Below are 20,237 nucleotides of genomic sequence, written 5' to 3' on the forward strand. Positions count from 1 at the left end.
TCTTTTAACTGTGATGATTTTGGCTCACATTTAACAAAAACCCACCAATTCACTATCTCAAAAAATTAGAATATGGTGACATGCCAATCAGCTAATCAACTCAAAACACCTGCAAAGGTTTCCTGAGCCTTCAAAATGGTCTCTCAGTTTGGTTGACTAGGCTACACAATCATGGGGAAGACTGCTGATCTGACAGTTGTCCAGAAGACAATCACTGACACCCTTCACAAGGAGGGTAAGCCACAAACATTCATTGCCAAAGAAGCTGGCTGTTCACAGAATGCTGTATCCAAGCATGTTAACAGAAAGTTGAGTGGAAGGAAAAAGTGTGGAAGAAAAAGATGCACAACCAACCGAGAGAACCGCAGCCTTATGATTGTCAAGCAAAATCGATTCAAGAATTTGGGTGAACTTCACAAGGACTTCACAAGGAATGGACTGAGGCTGGGGTCAAGGCATCAAGAGCCACCACACAGAGACATGTCAAGGAATTTGGCTACAGTTGTCGTATTCCTCTTGTTAAGCCACTCCTGAACCACAGACAACGTCAGAGGCGTCTTACCTGGGCTAAGGAGAAGAACTGGACTGTTGCCCAGTGGTCCAAAGTCTTCTTTTCAGATGAGAGCAAGTTTTGTATTTCATTTGGAAACCAAGGTCCTAGAGTCTGGAGGAAGGGTGGAGAAGCTCATAGCCCAAGTTGCTTGAAGTCCAGTGTTAAGTTTCCACAGTCTGTGATGATTTGGGGTGCAATGTCATCTGCTGGTGTTGGTCCATTGTGTTCTTTGAAAACCAAAGTCACTGCACCCGTTTACCAAGAAATTTTGGAGCACTTCAGGCTTCCTTCTGCTGACCAGCTTTTTAAAGATGCTGATTTCATTTTCCAGCAGGATTTGGCACCTGCCCACACTGCCAAAAGCACCAAAAGTTGGTTAAATGACCATGGTGTTGGTGTGCTTGACTGGCCAGCAAACTCACCAGACCTGAACCCCATAGAGAATCTATGGGGTATTGTCAAGAGGAAAATGAGAAACAAGAGACCAAAAAATGCAGATGAGCTGAAGGCCACTGTCAAAGAAACCTGGGCTTCCATACCACCTCAGCAGTGCCACAAACTGATCACCTCCATGCCACGCCGAATTGAGGCAGTAATTAAAGCAAAAGGAGCCCCTACCAAGTATTGAGTACATATACAGTAAATGAACATACTTTCCAGAAGGCCAACAATTCACTAAAAATGTTTTTTTTTATTGGTCTTATGATGTATTCTAATTTTTTGAGATAGTGAATTGGTGGGTTTTTGTTAAATGTGAGCCAAAATCATCACAATTAAAAGAACCAAAGACTTAAACTACTTCAGTCTGTGTGCATTGAATTTATTTAATACACGAGTTTCACAATTTGAGTTGAATTACTGAAATAAATGAACTTTTCCACGACATTCTAATTTATTGAGATGCACCTGTATGTATTTATGGCCAACAGGTCGACTAGTAAGTACAGCTGCAGGCCAGAGACCTCCAAATGGGGGCGGGATCTCACAAAGAGGGCGGAGTTACTCCAGAAGGGGGCGTGGTTATCCCAAAGGGGGTGCCACTTCCACTCACGGTTAAGGTTAGGGAAAGGGTTAGGTATAAGGCTCACGCCCCTTTTTGGAGCAATGCGTGTAGACTGCACTGATCATGAAATAGTTGTGTTTGTGTCCGCTAGAGAGCGCGGTGCGGCAGCGCTCGCGACACACACAGAGCAGCGGTGCGTGCTCGGGACATCAAAGCAAAACTGGTTACAAAGTAACAATCTTGGCGCGTCATCAAAGCAGCGGCGGGAAACATCAGAGCGAGGAGTGTCGCAGCCTGCGGGAGGTCACTGAAGTGTAACTAAAGAAAGCGAAATAACGGGGAAAAGCGGAAATAACTGGCGCGTGGTCATCACAATCCAGTTTCTGCGGGGCTCGTGCTGTTGCATTCGGTTGCTGCCATGCACATATAAGTCATGTTCACTAGATAGGGAGCCAAGAGACACGGATTATTGCTCGTACTGTTGCGCCATAACAGGACAGAGAGTTTGACTGCCTGAGTGTTTACAACGATATGGGGTAAGTGTGGTTAGTTTGACATTATTGCTCACTTTAGAGTGACTTCAACTGAGAAAACCTCTAAAACATATGACAACATGACAGAAGAACTTCTGGAAGCCCACACAGGATAAAAGACACAAAGTTACTGCTATTGAAGCTGTTTTGGGTTAGAATAATCTGAAAGCTATTTAAAAACTTGAACCAAATATATACTCATGTTTCTAAACAATCCAATTTGAGGAACTAAGGCTGTCATTATTGTATATATGGGTAGTTGATTATGCTATACAGCATCTCAATCTATTAAAACCAATTTTTTATATTTTTATTATAATTATTGTAGGGTGAGTACAGGAAAAGTTGGACACTTTCAGATAGGGTTTTTTTTTTTTATTATTTTTTTTTTTTAAATATATAAATATGATGCAAATGATTACATCAATGTCATCACATACTAGTTGGATGAATTTAATGCTCATTTTTAGTCATGGAAAAATATATGCAGAATGATAAATGACTTTTCCTGTACTCACAATGAAATGCATGGAACATTTGTGCTTTTCTAAAATGCTTCTGTCATACCACAGGACTATTTCAAGTGAACTGCAAAAAAAAATAAAAATAATAATAATTATTATATATATATATATTTTCTTTGTACATATTTTAAAATATACCTTAAGTCTTGATGTTGTAAAAAAAAGTTAATGTGTGTGTGTATATATATATATATATAAAGAAGGTTATGATAGTATAATAATTTACTTCTGATAGATTAATTTATCTTATTATGATATACTAACATAATTAGATCATGTAATTATAGATGCCTAAGTTTAATGAGGTCATTTCTAGATCTTTCTTTCACAAACACATTTTAACATGCTCATTTAACACGTTCAAGAGTTGGGTTGCTTATGAACCTTTTTGTTTGGTAATTAATAATGAGTGTTTATTGTATTCACTTAGTAAAATGCTCTGATTATTTGTCACCTGAACCGAATGATTGATTCTACTGACTTCCTCCTCAAAACATAATCTGATTGTATGGAATTATTGATGATTGATTGACTGTCATTCTCTCCTTTCCGATGTTAGAAGACCCTCATCTGTCCAGTAAGAATGTATCCGTTGCACAGAGAGAGGTGAGTAATTCAAGATCACGGTTCTGTGTCTTTGGTTTAATAATTACTTTTTGTTTGAGAGATGAGGGCATGAAGGTTTAGTGTCTTAATCAGACTCAAATTATTCAGGTCCATTATTGGCTTAGATATTATTCATATTTGGGTCATCCTATACAGGTCATATATAATAAACAGGTGATTCTTGTCCTGTCGAGAAAATTTCCTGGTCATATTTAACCCCAAATCAATAATAATAATAATAATAAAAAGATCTGAAATTATATTTTGCATAAAGTAAATGAAGCCTGTATTTAGGACCATTCTGATATTCTGCACTCTGACATTATATTCAGCACACTTTACCCCCAAATTCTCATTACTGTAACACGTCTGGACGTTTTTTACATTGTTTTCAATGATGATTTTTACTAACATGACAGTATTTTTTTATTAAAATCAGTAAAATTAAATGTAGTACTAAGGGAAGCACCACTATGATGAATAAATACTTTACAATTTAAATAATGTATAGTTTTCTCACGTTGCGGTAATGAGAACATCATGATGACCATATTTTTTTGGGGGTAAAATGTGCATAACTGACATTATAATTATATCAGAATGTAAAATACTGTATATCTTAATGGCCCTAAAACAGGCTTCTTTTTCTATATGCAAAATCTTATTTCTTATGTCTCTTTTGATTTTGGAGTAAAACAGTTTTTAATAATAGGCATTATTCTACACACATGCACAAAAATTACTTAAAGGAATAATCCGGGTTCAATACAAGTTGAGCTCAGTCGGCAGCATTTGTAGCATAATGTTGATTACCACAAAAAAGTAATTTAGTCCCGTTCCTCCTCCTCTTTAAAAAAAGCAAAAATCTGTGTTCCAGTGAGACACTTACAATGGAAGTCAATGGGACCAAATGTTAAAATATTCACTGTTTCAAAAGTATAAACACAAGACGTAAACAATATGTGTGTAAACATGATTTTACTGTGATAAAAAGTTATATTAAATTTTAAAACTTCGTTTCCATGGCTACGTAACACTGTAAGCCCTAATTGGAGGAAGAGCGATTTATCGGTAAAACCGATATATCGGTGCCGATAGTTGCTTTTTGGAACTATCGGTTATCTGCAAAAATCAATGCAGGTAGTTTTTTTTTGTATGCCTTCGTGTATAATTGAGTATAATCATCTATATTTGATCCTCACTGCAATGCATATTTTGTTATTTTGATTAGATAGTCAAGTATTTAAATTGAAGCGAGGACATGATGCAACGAAAAATGCATCTATTTGGAAACGTGCCCCATTAGCACATATATTTTCATACTTGTGAATAATAATAAACCTTATTCCTCATTAAAACTCATCTAGTAAAGTATGTGTATGTATGTGTGTGTGTGTGTATATATATATATATATATATATATATATATATATATATATATACATACACGCACAAAACCCTTCATCTGGTGAATATATAGGCTATAAAAAACATAATTTAGTTATACTAAAATAAAGAGCATTGTAACAGAGCCAAGTCTCTGTCATTTCAAAATAAGAGTCCCCGGTGTGTTTCAGGCTTGTTTATAGTTAGAAGTCCCACGTTATGCATCAAATCTTCATTTATTCTGATTGTTATTTGGATTTTGGTTGAACAATAAACTGCATTTTATTTTGGGCGTAGTAAAGCCCTGGGTATACTTCGATTTTGACGCAAACGCTCAGCGTCTGCATATAGTCGTGAGCCTGTCAAAGTATACTCCATTTGACTGTGCGCACATACTCATGCCGTTGGCGCATGCGCGCTAGGACTGCTATGAGACACCAGACTATTTCTCTTCAGGAGTTCAGACCCATAAAGATTTCTTTACAGTCCTTCAGACTCCAGTTTTACAAATGCAGGTGGTTCCTGACCTTCTCACAAACGCACTCTTGACTTGCAACATCCACTGTTGTTGTTTTTACCTTCGTCTCCTGATGTTTCTTTGTGACAGCAACTACTCAAATGTGAGTGTTGCCACCTTGTGGACCCACTAATTAGTGCAAATACTTCCAGGCCCATGTGCATTCTGCGCGTTCAAAGACGCGTGGTTAGAAAAATCGGGCTGAGCGCGTTCAGTGCTCGAGCACTGTGCTGATGATGAGATTTGCATCACGCGTCCTGTATGCGTGACACAATTTATTATTTTTTTATAAATCAGTCTATAAGGTGATTTAAAAAAACTATCGGAGAGTTAATCGGTAATCAGCCATTTCCACCACCTTAGTTATTGGTATCGGCAAAATCCACTATCTGTCGACCTCTAATCCTAATACCCTAAAACAACCATACAAATGATAATTTAAACAACTTTATAGCTCAAATAATAAACAAGTTTTAGCATAGAATTAATATAAGTGCTTTTATAAAATTATGATTGGCCCCATTGACTTCCATTGTAAGTGCCTCACTGTAAAGAAAAGGAGGGATGTCTTTTTGATAATGGCCATCTGTTTCACAGAGTGACCCATTTAGTGGGATATATGCTAATGATGTCTTTGCTTTCATAGATGAGATTTCTTGTACTATATGTCTCTCCCGTATACTTCTCAATCCAAACAATGCTGGTTTATCTCACACAGACTGCGGTACAAGCAAAGGTCATGGGATTTTGTTTATGAAAAATACTGCATTCTTTTTTCTGTTGCCATGACGACTGCACAATGTATGTTCTGAGGCGTCTCAAGTGTACAGTACGTCTCAATGAGTTTGCAGTGTACTGGTTTCTTCAAGGCTGATTATAATGGTGTTGTTGTGACCTTCAGTAGACCTGCGGTGGGTTAAATCGGAAGTGTTGGGCTAAAGGGCACAATGATGTTAATAGTTGAGTTTTATATGAACTATTCTATATGATTCTGTTCAATAGCTTGTTTTGGAACTCTTGGTGATATTTGCTGTGATTTAACCCCTAATATTCTGGTGCATTTTTGGGCTGCCGTCAGCAATAATTCACACTCAAATTTAAAAGCTCACCATTCACACATACTGTGGACTAATTGCAAAAAATTGGTCTAATTTTTCAGAGAAAAATCAAATATGTTTGTATTTGATGACTTACAGAAATCATATTGCATTTTGTGATTCTTTTGAAAGTCTTTTGAACTGTGGTATTAGGGCAATTAAATAAACTGTACAGTCAAATTTCTGATATTGAGAGCTTTCACTGGATATATGACTTGTCCATTTATGTACTTTGTGAAGGACTTTTATTTTTATATAAATATTTCTACCCCATTACCTCTAGGGGGCGCTGATTTTTAACACTAGTGCTTTGAGGCCTTATTTTATTATTTTATGTAACATAAATGCAGAAGTGATGGGCATCTCTGAAAATGTCAGATTCTAAGCTTTCAAATGATACCTTATATGTCTGACTTATGTATACAGAGACTTTAACGTTTTAAGCGTAAACATTTTTCGCGATATAGCGCCCCTCTCCATTGAGTTTAAGGGGTTTAAACAAGGTTTGCCATCTAAAATGTGCTTTTACAGAGCTGTGATTTAATTAGTTGTGCAAGCATCACCGGGTGATTCTCATGAAATCATTATGGAATTATATTTTGCATAAAGAAAATAAAACCTAAATTTAGGACCATTAATATTTTTTGCATTGTGATATTATTTTCAGGATATTTAAGCACATTTTACCCACTGATTCTCATTACTGTACAACATACAAAAAACTCAACGTTCAAAATAAGAGTCCCCGGTGTATTTCATACTGTACAAAAAATCTTAATGGCCCTAAAATAGGCTTCGTTTTTATGTGGAAAAATATTTTCTTATTTGTTGGAAGAAAATAGGACCAGGACATTTTCTTGACAGGTTTCATGAGAATCACCCTACTATACTATTGCTTATACTTAGTGCAACAATACATTTAGTGTACTTTTCCTATTAATTAAGCAATCCAACTTATGATATTTGCCTGACGAATAATAATACAAGTGACTTAAATTTAACCTCCTGAGACCGAGCGTGACTGCTGTGTGCATTTTCCATTTCCCTTTTTGATTTGTAACTAGTAGCACCAAATACATTTGCCAAAAAATATCTAAAGTAAATAGTTTTCCTAAAAATTGATGTCCACATATGTGGACAGTGGGACTAAGTTGTAAAATGTTAAATAATACCAAGCTATAGAAAGTCTAATATTGTTTAGTATCAAATTGTTTATTAAGTTTCCAGGAGTGTTGTTTAAAGTTGAGACGTTACAGACATTAGCTAAATTAATTCTAAATGAACTTTTGGTCAGATTTTAGGAGTGAATGCACTTAGCTGCTTTGAAAAAACTATAGGATGCTCTTTTGCTCCCTATGTAGTGAATGACTTAACTTCCAGTGAGCTGTCTGTCTGCACTGGTCTCAGAACTGTCTTATCTTCATTTAAAGCCTCTGAAAGCAAAATTTTTCAGCTTTTGGATAAACCCATTGATTGTCAATATGATAATGCACAGTGAATATATGGATTTCTAAGGAAAAAATGTGCTATTGTACACATAAGTGTACATTGTGTTTAGCAGCATGGCGTTTTGTGATAAATCGCTCAAATTAAAAAAAATGGCATATTGGATGAAACTAGAGACTCTTAATCTTTTTACTCAAACAGGTTTCAAAGTAAAAACTTAATGAGGTTTCTTACCAGATGTAGTTTTGTTGGCGTTTCTCCCAAAGATAATCTCCGCTGTGGTCGGTGCCATTTTGTTTTGTCACATGACTCCGTACGTCAAACGTTTAACCCTTTACTGACAGCACAGAGTCTACTGAACTGAGATCAGTCAGTTTAAATGAATTTAAAGAGGCCCTATTATGCTTTTTGGGATATTATATTGAGTGGTGGTGGTGTAGTGGGCTAAAGCACATAACTGGTAAGCAGAAGGTTGCTGGTTCAATCCCCACAGCCATCACCATTGTGTCCTTGAGCAAGGCACTTAACTCCAGGTTGCTCCGGGGGGATTGTCCCTGTAATAAGTGCACTGTAAGTCGCTTTGGATAAAAGCATCTGCCAAATGCATAAATGTATTACCTTTCCTTTAGTGTGTAATATAGCTCTTTGTGCATGTAAAAGGTCTGCAAAGTTACAAAGCACAAAGTCCACGCAAAAGGGAGTTATTCTCTCCCACAGACAACATTGCTTCAGAACTACACAAAACGGCTGGATTGTGTAGCAGTTTCTTCCGTAAAGTCTCTACATCACTATGTAACACATTTGCATAATGCCCACCTAAGGGCTACGCCTGCCAGGATGTGTTGGGTTAGTGTTGTCGATATGTCGAGAACACGCTGTTTTCTCACTGCGAAAGCAAAACCTCTTTGTTTGGACTTCCAAAGGTAGACGAATTGAAGTGTCAGTGGTTAAAATGTATTTGAATAATGTAGCAGTACAACCACAACCAATGCTGGATTTTCAAACGGTTACTCCTGAAAGATGGTGCTTTTCCCACTTTGGTGGGACAGTCTGGCGCTTCAGGATCACAACCTGTAAGTATGCATGATTATTTGTGGATTTATCTGCTACCGAGAGTTCAAATGTGGAGTTGTGTGCACCCAGTGCACAGCTGTAGGCCTCTGCTAACCTGCTAGCTAATGTTATTGTGTTGAAATAGATTTGCTAATCAGCTGCGAGTCCAATTCTACCTAAAACTGTGTAGAATTATGCAGATTGTTTGTTGTTCTTACTATCATGAGTAGTGATCAAGTGTGGAGATGGATTTATTTTTACAAACGGTAATTTTACGTCTGCAATCCACGGTAGTGCTTGGCTAACTTGCTCACTAACTCTCTACCAGTAATATCCAACCGGGAGTAATCCTCTGTTATCCGTTCATATCTCGGGCGAAAAAATTTCGGCTACACCCATTCCAGCGAAAGATGACTAACTTAGATGCACTACGTGTCTTTTACTTAAAGCTTTGTTAGGTTCACAAAAATCAACAGTGTACTTGTAAGAAAGCTATGTCCTGCTCAATCGTGCTTGCGAAGGTGGTTCGGGTCGATCAGCTTGTTCTTCCAAACTTTCATTATCGGACTCGGTCTAGAGCTGATACGGCAAAAACCGACGCCACTGTTGCCATAGTTACAATAGTGATTACAGCTGCTAAGGAAGACTCGGGAGCGGAAACTCAATTATGGTAAGGGGCATTACATTTCTGATACGCTCTACGCGGCTGACCAATCACAACAGACTAGGCCAGCTGACCAATCAGAGCAGTCTGGGTTTTTTGGAAAGGGGGGGCTTTAAAGAGACAGGAGGTAAATCGGAGCGTTTGAGCCAGAGTATGAAGAGAGGTGAGCAGCAATGTACAGTATGAGAAAAATAATGTGTTTTTTGAACATTAAAGCATGTAAACCTATTCTAGTAGACCCCCAAAATAAAATTACGAACCTGTAAATTAGCATAATATGGGCTCTTTAAATTATGCGTTGCGTAGAGTGAAGCCAAAATACATGTGTACGCAAGGTTAAAGGAGGGACCCAAGCAGGGTCATAAAGGGGCAATATTTACACCTGGATTTGATTTTTAGAGGCTTTCCTTTTTCCTTTATGAGGGCATGTTTCTTCCGATCATTTAAAACAGGGGTTTTCAACTGGCGAAGTGTAAAATGTTTTTTTTTGTTAGAAGTTTTTCATTTATCAAATTTGACATTATTTTGGTTTCTTTCAGCTTTCTAAAGTCTGGAAATCATCAGATTTATTGTGATAATTGTTTTTATTGACAGCAATAGTTTCTCCTAACCACTGGGGACTATAAAGTAATATTCCCTCTAAAGCTATTTTGGGGAAAAAAAAAGCGCTATATACAAATTATTTTGAATTGAGTTGAAATTCTTTCTTTACATCTCACATTTCTCCAGTAGAACATAAAACAAAAGATACACAGTCAGCTTAATACAAAATAAGTATTTTCTAGAGAACATTTTAATAATTTATTTTGGCTTTACTACAATAAAAACGCTTTATACTAAATTTCGCAAACAACATGTTGTCTTAAATATCACGCTTACTGCTTACGAAGTAAAAGTTTGTGTGGTTTTTAATACATGTATTTACATTTACACATACCAATATGTATAGTTGTCTTAACATATTAGGAAGGGGGTCCCTTGCTTGAGGATCATCATATTTGGGAGTCCTTGTCATTAAAAGGCCTGATTTAAAACATAAACTGTGTCTCATTCGTTTATGTCATATATGTCAATTTTAATCAATAAATTAAAAGAACTCAAGATTGAGAAAGAATTAAATCAACTCTCAATGTAATGCCATAATACGTATAACTAGGACTATATAGCAGATGTTACAAATAAGAAACGGAAGGATTCATTACGAGGGCATTTTTTAGCCCCCATATTTAAAATTTTGGGGGTATTTTGGTCATTTTTGGTAGCATTTTTGCCATGAGCCAGCCTTAATTTCTGACCATGGTCCCGAGTCATACATGCAGACCAGAATATCAGACTTAGGCGAATAAGCAACCACCCAAAACACCCTTGCAACGGCCTGGCAATCACTTAACCACAAAGCATTCATGACGGTGAGTTTTGCAGGGGCGCATATTACTCATGCACACATTTTTTTTCTTTTTAGAAAAATATAAAAATCTAGTTTTATTTGTCCTTTATTTTCCAAATGTAAAATGTTATCTGCAGTGCACAGGAAAAGATTGCAGCATTTCTCACACTGCATGTTGATTTAACTCTAATGGCCCTCTTCAAATCCTACATCTACAATAAAGATGCACCTTGAGGTTAATTTCTCAGTAACAATGTCTTGTAATTGCCTCATTACATAAACAAATCTAGAAATAAGGCAATTAGAGCTAAAATGCAAATGTACTGCTCAAGGGTTCAATTATCTGTTTAACACACACACTCTGATGTAGAATATAACGGTTAACAACTAATGGTCTCTTTAAACTTGTGTTTATGAGTACAGACACCACAGTTGCCTTTGGTTAACACACAACTCATTTTCCAGTCAGCTCTGTGACTTTTAAAGTCAACATGAAAAGGCATTCACATCCCATTGAACTTCTGTAATGTCCACTGTGTGGCGCTAAAAGCGAGTTAAATGTTTAAGGTTAATGCTCTCTCAAGTTTTAAATCAACAAAACTGACCTCCCAACCTTAACCTTAAACCTAAACCTAACCGCTGGTGTCATAAAAAGCAAATATGAGATGAAAAACACAATTGTGTCTTTTTGTGGTGCTTCTATGACACTTTCGGCTCACGTTTCGACTCGCGTGCTCTTCAGGACTCATACCCCCGTCCTGTACTTCACAAGTGCAACGCTCTATCAGTTGAGCTACAGCGCAACACCTGAACAAGCTTGTAAATGGAGTTGGTTTTGTAATGCAAACGTTATCGCCTTACAAGTAGGGGTGGGAATCGCAAGTTAATTGGCGATACGAAATTATATCGATATCTAGGTCACGAAACTATATTATTGTGATTCTTTATTTTTGGTGTATTGCGATTCAAAACTGATATATTGCAATATTTTACTCACTATTTGTTCTTCATAGGACTTTAGAGAACTGATACCAAATGCATTGTTAAATTAATATAAAAGTGCCAGAAGCAGAGGCGCAAAAACCATATATGATAGGGGCGCCATGTAAAGGGGGGCGTCAGCGGCTCACTAAAGGTGGTGCAATCGGCCTCCTCGACCCCTCCAACAACCCCCCACACACACAAGAGTTATTGCATACTCTTAAATATTTATACACTGTATAATTTCAGACAGAAAAAGCATTAATCCTTTCAGAAAATGTACAGTTCTTACCTGCTCATCTGAAATGCTCTGAAATTTCTGCTTTCCTCACCAAGAAAAACAACTGAAAACAACGCTTTTAACGTCTTCACTGACTCCACATATGACTCGTGGTATATTTCGTGTTCTCTAAATTCGTGCAACAGTTTTGTGTGGGTAACAGACCAATAGACCGAAAATGCACGTTATCAACCACTAACTGTCTTGTAAGTTTTACTCCTGCAGGGGGCGCTTGACGCTCTGAACACCGAATCCTCCAGACTAAATTAATTTATGTGGTAATCAACATTATGCCACATATTCTGTCGATTGGGTTTAACTTGTATTGAACCTGGAATATTCCTTTAAATTCTGTGATTTCCTGACCTCTGTGTGATTCCAAACCCATTTCAGACAGTGGAACTGAGCTGCATGAGCTGTAACATGAGATCGAGTAAATGATGAAATAATGAATTTTCATTTTTGGGTAAACTAAAAGCCTGAGGCTGAACAAGTTTAAAATTCTGATCAAAGATTACAAAGACAAGCATTTCTTTCTTTAGAATGATGTTCACTGATTAATATGTGCTCCAAAAATATCAGAAGTGTGCATTAAGAAAGTAAACAGGGTCAGTTTACATTTGATTTCATGTTGACTTTTAAAATAGTGTTTGTTTTGTGCACAACACATTTGAAGAAGCGGAAATTGCAGATGAGACTTCAGAGTGCAGTAGCCTCCGATATAACACAAAATGAAATAGTATCCACTAGGACTGAATACAAAATATCGATTTTACACAACTTTGCAATCCTCTCGATACTGGTTCTTAAATCACAAGATCGAACTTTCACTCTATGTGCAACCATCTACAATGAATAAATCACCAAATTTTGCGCTGTGTGACTAAAAATGTCTGTTATTACACTGACTAGTAAATGTTCAGATTTTACTCATCAGTGATTGAGTAATATAATGCAAAAGAGGTTCAGCAGCGAGATCCTTTCACTTTGACTCGTTCCGTGTAATGTGTGTCCAAAGAGGAGATCCACACAATCCATTTGTCATTGAATAATGTCTCTTTTAACACTTAAATGCATACCTCGGGTCTTAAGAGATTTTTTTATTATTATTATTATTTTTTTTTATGTTTAAGTACCAAAAGTATATAGGGTCATTATAGACCCTATGTATGTATGAGTGTTTTTTTATGGGGGCCTGGGTATCTTAGTGAGTATTGACGCTGACTACCACCCCTGGAGTCGTGAGTTTGAATCCAGGGCATGCTGAGTGACTCCAGCCAGGTCTCCTAAGCAACCAAATTGGCCCGGTTGCTAGGGAGGGTAGAGTCACATGGAGTAACTTCCTCGTGGTCGCTATAATGTGGTTCTCACTCTTGGTGGGGCACGTGGTGAGTTGTGCGTGGATGCCGCGGAGAATAGCGTGAAGCCTCCACACGCGCTACGTCTCCGCGGTAACACGCTCAACAAGCCGCGTGATAAGATGCTCGGATTGACGGTCTCGGACACGGAGGCAACTGAGTTTCGTCCTCCGCCACCCGGATTGAGGTGAGTCACTACACCACCACGAGAACTTAGAGCGCATTGGGAATTGGGCATTCCAAATTGGGGAGAAAAAGTGTTTTTTTTGTTGTTGTTGTTTTTTTAACTTCCATTCATTATATTTTTTATGATTATTTCATAGCTATACTAGTTTTTCATAAATTAAGAAAAACTAGTTATAAAATTAGCTAAATTAATATTTTCATAATGTACCTAGTTAGAAAGTCCCCTGTATAATTAACGTTATTAGTTGGGGGAGGAGTTCTTTCATATGTAAGCAAAATGAATATTATAACTAAAATAAACCCATATGAATCGGAATCGAACTGAGAGCTTGTGAATCAAATTGGGAAATCTGTATCAGTACCCAGCTCTAGTATCCAATGTTCAGTGCAGTTAGTTACTCACTAAAGGTCATAAACACTAGTCAGTTTCTCACATTGGAATAGTTTACAGACTCCCAGCTCGTTACTGGTCATCACTTCAGAGTGATTGAAAAATTAAACATAATTGACAGCAGCTGGCGCACATCACAGGGGCCCGAGTGAGGGCCCATTAGCTGGAGAAATATCATGTGTGAGGCCCGGAGAGTCACCCCATGGAATTCTGTGAATTCAGGGCAGCTATAAGAAGCACTGCAGTTCTGTGGCGAGGTGGCGTCCTTACGGCGCTGAGGAGGAAAACGATCCCAGCAAACCTGCTGTCCTAATCGTGCCCATGTGTGTTGAGCGTTGAGAGATCAGGAAACATGTGGAAAAATTAGACAAACATGAGAAGGAGAATTATTGTCTAAACTAGGTCAAGGTTTTTTTTGCATTAAGAACAGTCATCATTTCATTTCGTATGACCATTTTACACTCTCTGTTTGATCTTTAGAATTAAATGCGCTGTTTATTTCCTGCTGTGTCTTTGAGGCTTCTATGTAAACGGTTTATTCACATGAGAAATGACAGTTTCAGTACAGTGCTTTGCTGCACTTACTCACAAGCTGCAATTTAATGCTTAGTGTTAATTAGTGTAAGTGTTAATTTGTACACGTTTTTTTTTTCATTTAGTCATAAATTTTGTCTTTTGGCGAAAATGTCTTTTAAAATTAGTCAGTATTGTCTTGTATTTTCATCATTTTAATATGAAATATTAGTTGACAGTAATGTGCAAAATGTCAGAACTTTACAAACTGTAAATGACCAAACCTTAACCAAATATTTCAACTTTAAAAAATAAATTACAGTATAAAGTACTGTATAACCTAGTGCGACCTCGCGTACATGTGTGGATGTTGTATTTTGGCTTTGCTATATGCAACGAATAATTTAAATTCATTTAATCTGACTGATCTCAGTTCAGGAGACTTTGTGCTGTCAGTAAAGGGTTAAACTTTTGACGGCGTCATGTGACAAAACAACATGGCGCTGACCACAGCGGAGTTTGTCTTTGGGAGAAACGCCAACAAAACTACATGTGGTAAGAAACCTAATTAAGTTTTTACATTGAAACCTGTTTGAGTCAAAAGATTAGAGTCTCTAGTTTCATCTGATATGCCATTTTTAAAATTTGAGCCATTTATCACGAAATGCCACACTGCTAAACACAATGTACACTTGTGTACTTTAGCGCATCTTTTCCTTAGAAATCTTATATTTACTGTGTATTATCATATTGAGAATTAATGGATTCATCCAAAAGCTAGACAATTTTGCTTTCAGAGGCTTTATATGGAGTTAGGATGAAAATAAGGTGCATTTCAAACTGTTCTGAGACCAGTGCAGACAGACAGCACACTGGAGGTTAAGTCATTCACTAAATAGGGAGCAAGGGAGCATCCTATAGCTCTCTATGCAGTTAAGTGCATTCACTCCTAAAATCTGATCAAAAGCTCAGTTTCAGGCTGCAGATGATGTTTGGATCACTCAGCATGATTGACAGACATGTGACAATGATAATCAGTACATAGATTCAGAATTTATAATGTATCATTTTATTTTAACATGGTTGACAGTGATTGGATGATGCTGGACATTACTTTAAATCAGAATTAATTATGATAATTTCTAACTGTAATGTCTGTAACGTCTAAAAACATGAATAACCAACACTCCTGGAAACATAAACAATTTGATTTTAAAAAAATCGGACTTTCTATATCTTGATATTATTAAAAATTTCACAACTTAGTCCCACTGTCCACATATGTGGACATTAATTTTCAGGAAAAATATTTGCTATATTATATTTTTTGCATGTTTATTAGGTGCTACTAGTTACAAATCAAAAAGGGAAATGGAGAATGCACACAGCAGTCACACTCTGGTCTCAGGAGGATAAACATTAAATTATTTAAACGTGTCAAACATGATTTATCAACATAAAAAAACATAAGAAAACTGTCCAGAAAACCTGAGCTCCTGAACAGCATAGTGGTTCTCAGAATGTTTCGGTCACACCCCCTTTGAAACAAGAAACTACCCCATGTCGCATATGTCATATATAAGATACATTGTTTGAGTGAGGTATTAAACACGTTTCAATTTCTTATAAATTTTTCTTTAAAAAGAAATTATGTTCTTATAAAAGTCGTCGATTATTGTCATTATGCGTTTTGTTCATCTCGTCTTCATTATCGTTGACAAAAAATAAAAACTTTCATCGAAAAACATTTTCATCAGCAATTTTGTTGACAAGATTAACACTGTTTTCCAAAATAGGATTTTTTTTCTAAAGTCTGTATTGTATTGTAACAGATTTGAAAATCAATCTGTGCTGAAATGTGCCACTCAAACTGTTTAGATGAGACCGAAACGATCAGGGATATTGTATAAATAAACTTGGACATTTGTTTTGATTAGGGATGCACCGATATTAAAATGTTTGGCCAATACCAATTTTAACAAAAAACCCTATAGGCCGAATTTTTGTTGCCACTTACCTTAATTTGTCTTTAGATTTTACTTTGGAATTATGCTTTAAAAATGTACAAAGAGGTATAAAAGCTTTTAACTGTTTTAACAAGAAATGGCAAAATTTTAAAGAGAGCCACAATGAAAGATAAATAGAAGATGAAAAAAGATACAAACAATAACTAAATATGCTAGCTAGATGATTGATATGGAAAAACAAGCTTATTTTGTTCTTTTTGCAGTTGAATAAAACAGAACATTACAAAGTCATACTATGCACATGTTGGGCAATTCCACAGAAATGTCAACCACATCATGGAAAAATAAAAAGTTTTAACCAAAGGAACAAAACCCCCTTTTAAATTCTGTATTATTGTGGTATAATGGATAATGCCTTCGAGACCGCTAGAGGGCGCCGCTTGCTCACACAGCACTGAATGAAGCACTGAATGTACAGTAGACTATATTTTAAAATGCAGGCTTTTAAAATGTAGTAATCGCACAAGGCCATGTTGTGTTTTCACTCTTCTACATATTGTGTCTATTATTATTTCTGGATTGTGCATTTGAATTCACAGAGTTTTTAAAACATGTGTTACTAATTAATTACAAATTTTTTTCAAATCAGCGTTTTCATGCTTGTAACCGATATGCTGATGGTTTTAATTTGGTCAATACTTGGCCGATAAATATCAGCAGCGGACACATCGATGCATCCGTAGTATTGATATATTCATTTGATTCGTCTGATGTCAAAAAGTTGCGGAAGTAATTTTTGTGGCTTGGTTACAATAAATGCTTTATTAAGACTGGGGAGGACGTTTTGAGTTTTGAAAGTTACTCTGTGTTTACATAGTGCATCAAACTGTTCTTAAAACATCAAGGAAAATTAGATTCCTCATGAGATATAAAAAAAAATGTCTTCGTCTTTCCTTACTGTGATGGGCACATACGTAACGTGCAACCAAAATCGCAATAATAACCAGAAAGCAGAAAGATTTGGTGCGTAATGCTGGACTTTAAACTGTAAAGAAGCCCGACATTTGAAATATGATTGTTCACAGCTCACACAAACATATAAGGGAAACAAAACGATACATGCTAAAAAATACTGTATGTGCAGCAGCGGTGGGGGCGGCACAAGGCGCCCACACAGATAAGTCCACCAGCCATCTCATTTACAATTATATAAAATAGACTTTTCTTATTTTCTCTAGGGACACTGTCCGTAAAAATAAACATGAATTAAGCAATTAATAAAGGTTGGATATATAAATGTTCAATGTGTCTTTTTTTAATACCGTCCTACATTTAATAATAGTGCTTTAGTTCATAAACAGTGACGGTGACAGAGACTTGACTTCGTTACAATTTACCAAATTAATGGTCACATGAAGACATGTAATCAAAATAGCTAAATATGCATTGAAGTGACGGTAAAAATATGGATGAATATTGTCAGTGATGACATACTGTATTAGACACAGTAAATCCTCATGAGGTGTCAGGGATTGTTTCTAGTTTACCTCCAAAGGCTGCATTTGTACTCTGAAACCAGCTTCGTCACGGGAAAAAAAACTATCGCCGATAACCAAGAGGTCGTCCTCTAAATGAGACGTACACTTTTATTTGACACAACATTCACTCAAAAATACTTTAAAACCGAAAATGCACATTATATGTTGAAATAATGCTCTTGATTGATTGACAAACATGCATAATTTCAAAATAGTCAAATATTAGCCAAATCATTGTCTCTTATTAGACTTTAACATGCTCATTTTAATTTTTTAATGAACTTTGTGAAATATTTGTTGTCATTTTGCACTTATTATGTGAAATCATCACTGTTTTCCACTAAAAGGCTTGGCGACGTGTGCAGGTCTTTGTGTGATCTGGTGGTTTAAAATCTCTAACGGGTTTATTAGCAGAACGCTGAATGGAACGAGTCTCAGCATGTGTTACATAAGTAATCTGCCTTTCATTCAGACCGCAGAAAAATTACAATAATCCATTCATACATGACTCATATTGCCTTTATTGTAACAAGTAATATGCTGGAGTGGAAGAAAATAAAAAAATGACTCGGTAGTTCATGGAAAAAGTGCTTTTAGACAATGTTCATGTCACTATTAATTAGAGCAGGGCAATAGAGCTACAAAATGATACTGTATCTCGCTCTCATATCAGCCTTTTGAAAATATACATCACGAGATTTATGTATTTGATTTATTTTTTGTTTTCGATCAGAGGATTAACTTGGAAACTTAATGGCCAAATATAAAGTGTGTTAAAGTTAAATAAAATAAAATGGATTTGGAACAACACGAGGGTCAGTAAATGATGTCAGAATTTTCATTTTTGGGAATATAATTATACCTTTAAAATCATTGCTTTATTCCTGATGTTGATTAATTTTATATCAATAACTATTATTTGAATGGCTTTGCAATGCAAGCATCTTAGGTATGTAGTGTAAATAAAGGGTAAAGATGAAGCTGTCGGGGGTCTAATGGCTTTGAACTATTACGCGCTCATCACATGCAGTTTCATGCTAAAATCTTAGCTATCAGATTTACTTGACAGAGAAATCAGTCTCGGTTTTGACATGTTATGTCTTGATGGCACATAATGGTTCAGTCTCATGTGGCATCTAATTTGCAGTCTATTCAACTCATGTTATTATCAAGTGTCCAGTACATAGCGTGACCAGACGTCCCAAAACAATTGAGATTTCATGGGCCAAGACAGTTCAGGTTCAGGATGCCTTTTTTTCTGGTAATTAATTTTAGCTTTAGTTTGATTGCCATAAATAAAACATTTTATACGGACACATTTGGAAATATTAATAAGATTACATTTTTCAAAATGTATTTTAAAAGCAATCTAATCTGCAAGTTTTTCAAATCGGCAAGAAATTAAGCTAAATTTATGAAAATTAATAAGATTTCTATTGCATTCATACCATGCCGTGAGTTTGAATCCAGGGCGTGCTGAGTGACTCCAGCCAGGTCTCCTAAGCAACCAAATTGGCCGGGTTGCTAGGGAGGGTAGAGTCACATGGGGTAACCTCCTCGTGGTCGCTATAATGTGGTTGTTGCTCTCGGTGGGGCGTGTGGTGAGTTGTGCGTGGATGCTGCGGAGAATAGCATGAAGCCTCCACACACGCTACGTCTCCGCGGTAACATTCCGATAAGATGCACGGAACTGAGATTCGTCGTCCTCCTCCCAGATTGAGGCGAGTCACTACGCCACCATGAGGACATAGAGCGCATTGGGAATTGGGCAGTCCAAATTGGGGAGAAAAAGGGGAGAAAACATCAACAACAACAAAAAAATGTATATTCACATGTTAAACTAAATCTATTTTCATAATATAAGCACTTTGTGTTCAATTTTGTTGCAGTTCAATCCCAGTATACCTCTTACAGGTATGAGTGGGACATGCCAAATGTTTTACACTCATATTTATTTTAAAACAAAAAATGTAACTTTTTGTAACAATGCACAAAGTGCTTATACGTTACAGAATACAAATGTGCATTCTTATTAGTGATCTCTACTGTTGCAAAATTGAGGGACAACATCTGACACTTCACACATGTTTTTTATTCTAATTAAAAACATTTATGATTTATTATATTTGTATGTTACTGTCAATTGTAAAGTATAAATGGAATGCATAGAGAATAAATTATTTGCAATATAATTATAATAAATTATATAAATTATAAAGCAAAATCTGCAATCACGTTTTCATTAAACCGCACA

The 20,237-nt window shown here is 36.4% G+C and overlaps 1 protein-coding gene across 1 annotated transcript in view; it reads left to right on the forward strand.

The window, feature by feature from the left end:
• The first annotated feature begins 1,687 nt into the window (after positions 1 to 1,687).
• LOC127442685 (homer protein homolog 3) overlaps positions 1,688 to 20,237 on the forward strand; it is a 61,556-nt gene continuing 43,006 nt past the window's right edge. The window contains exons 1-2 of the mRNA XM_051700884.1: positions 1,688 to 2,092; positions 3,173 to 3,219. Of these exons, the coding sequence (XP_051556844.1) occupies positions 3,197 to 3,219 (23 nt within the window). The 5' untranslated portion in view covers positions 1,688 to 2,092; positions 3,173 to 3,196. The remainder of the gene's footprint in view (positions 2,093 to 3,172; positions 3,220 to 20,237) is intronic.

The sequence above is a fragment of the Myxocyprinus asiaticus genome, chromosome 6 (assembly GCF_019703515.2).
Source record: "Myxocyprinus asiaticus isolate MX2 ecotype Aquarium Trade chromosome 6, UBuf_Myxa_2, whole genome shotgun sequence".
Taxonomy (NCBI): domain Eukaryota; kingdom Metazoa; phylum Chordata; class Actinopteri; order Cypriniformes; family Catostomidae; genus Myxocyprinus; species Myxocyprinus asiaticus.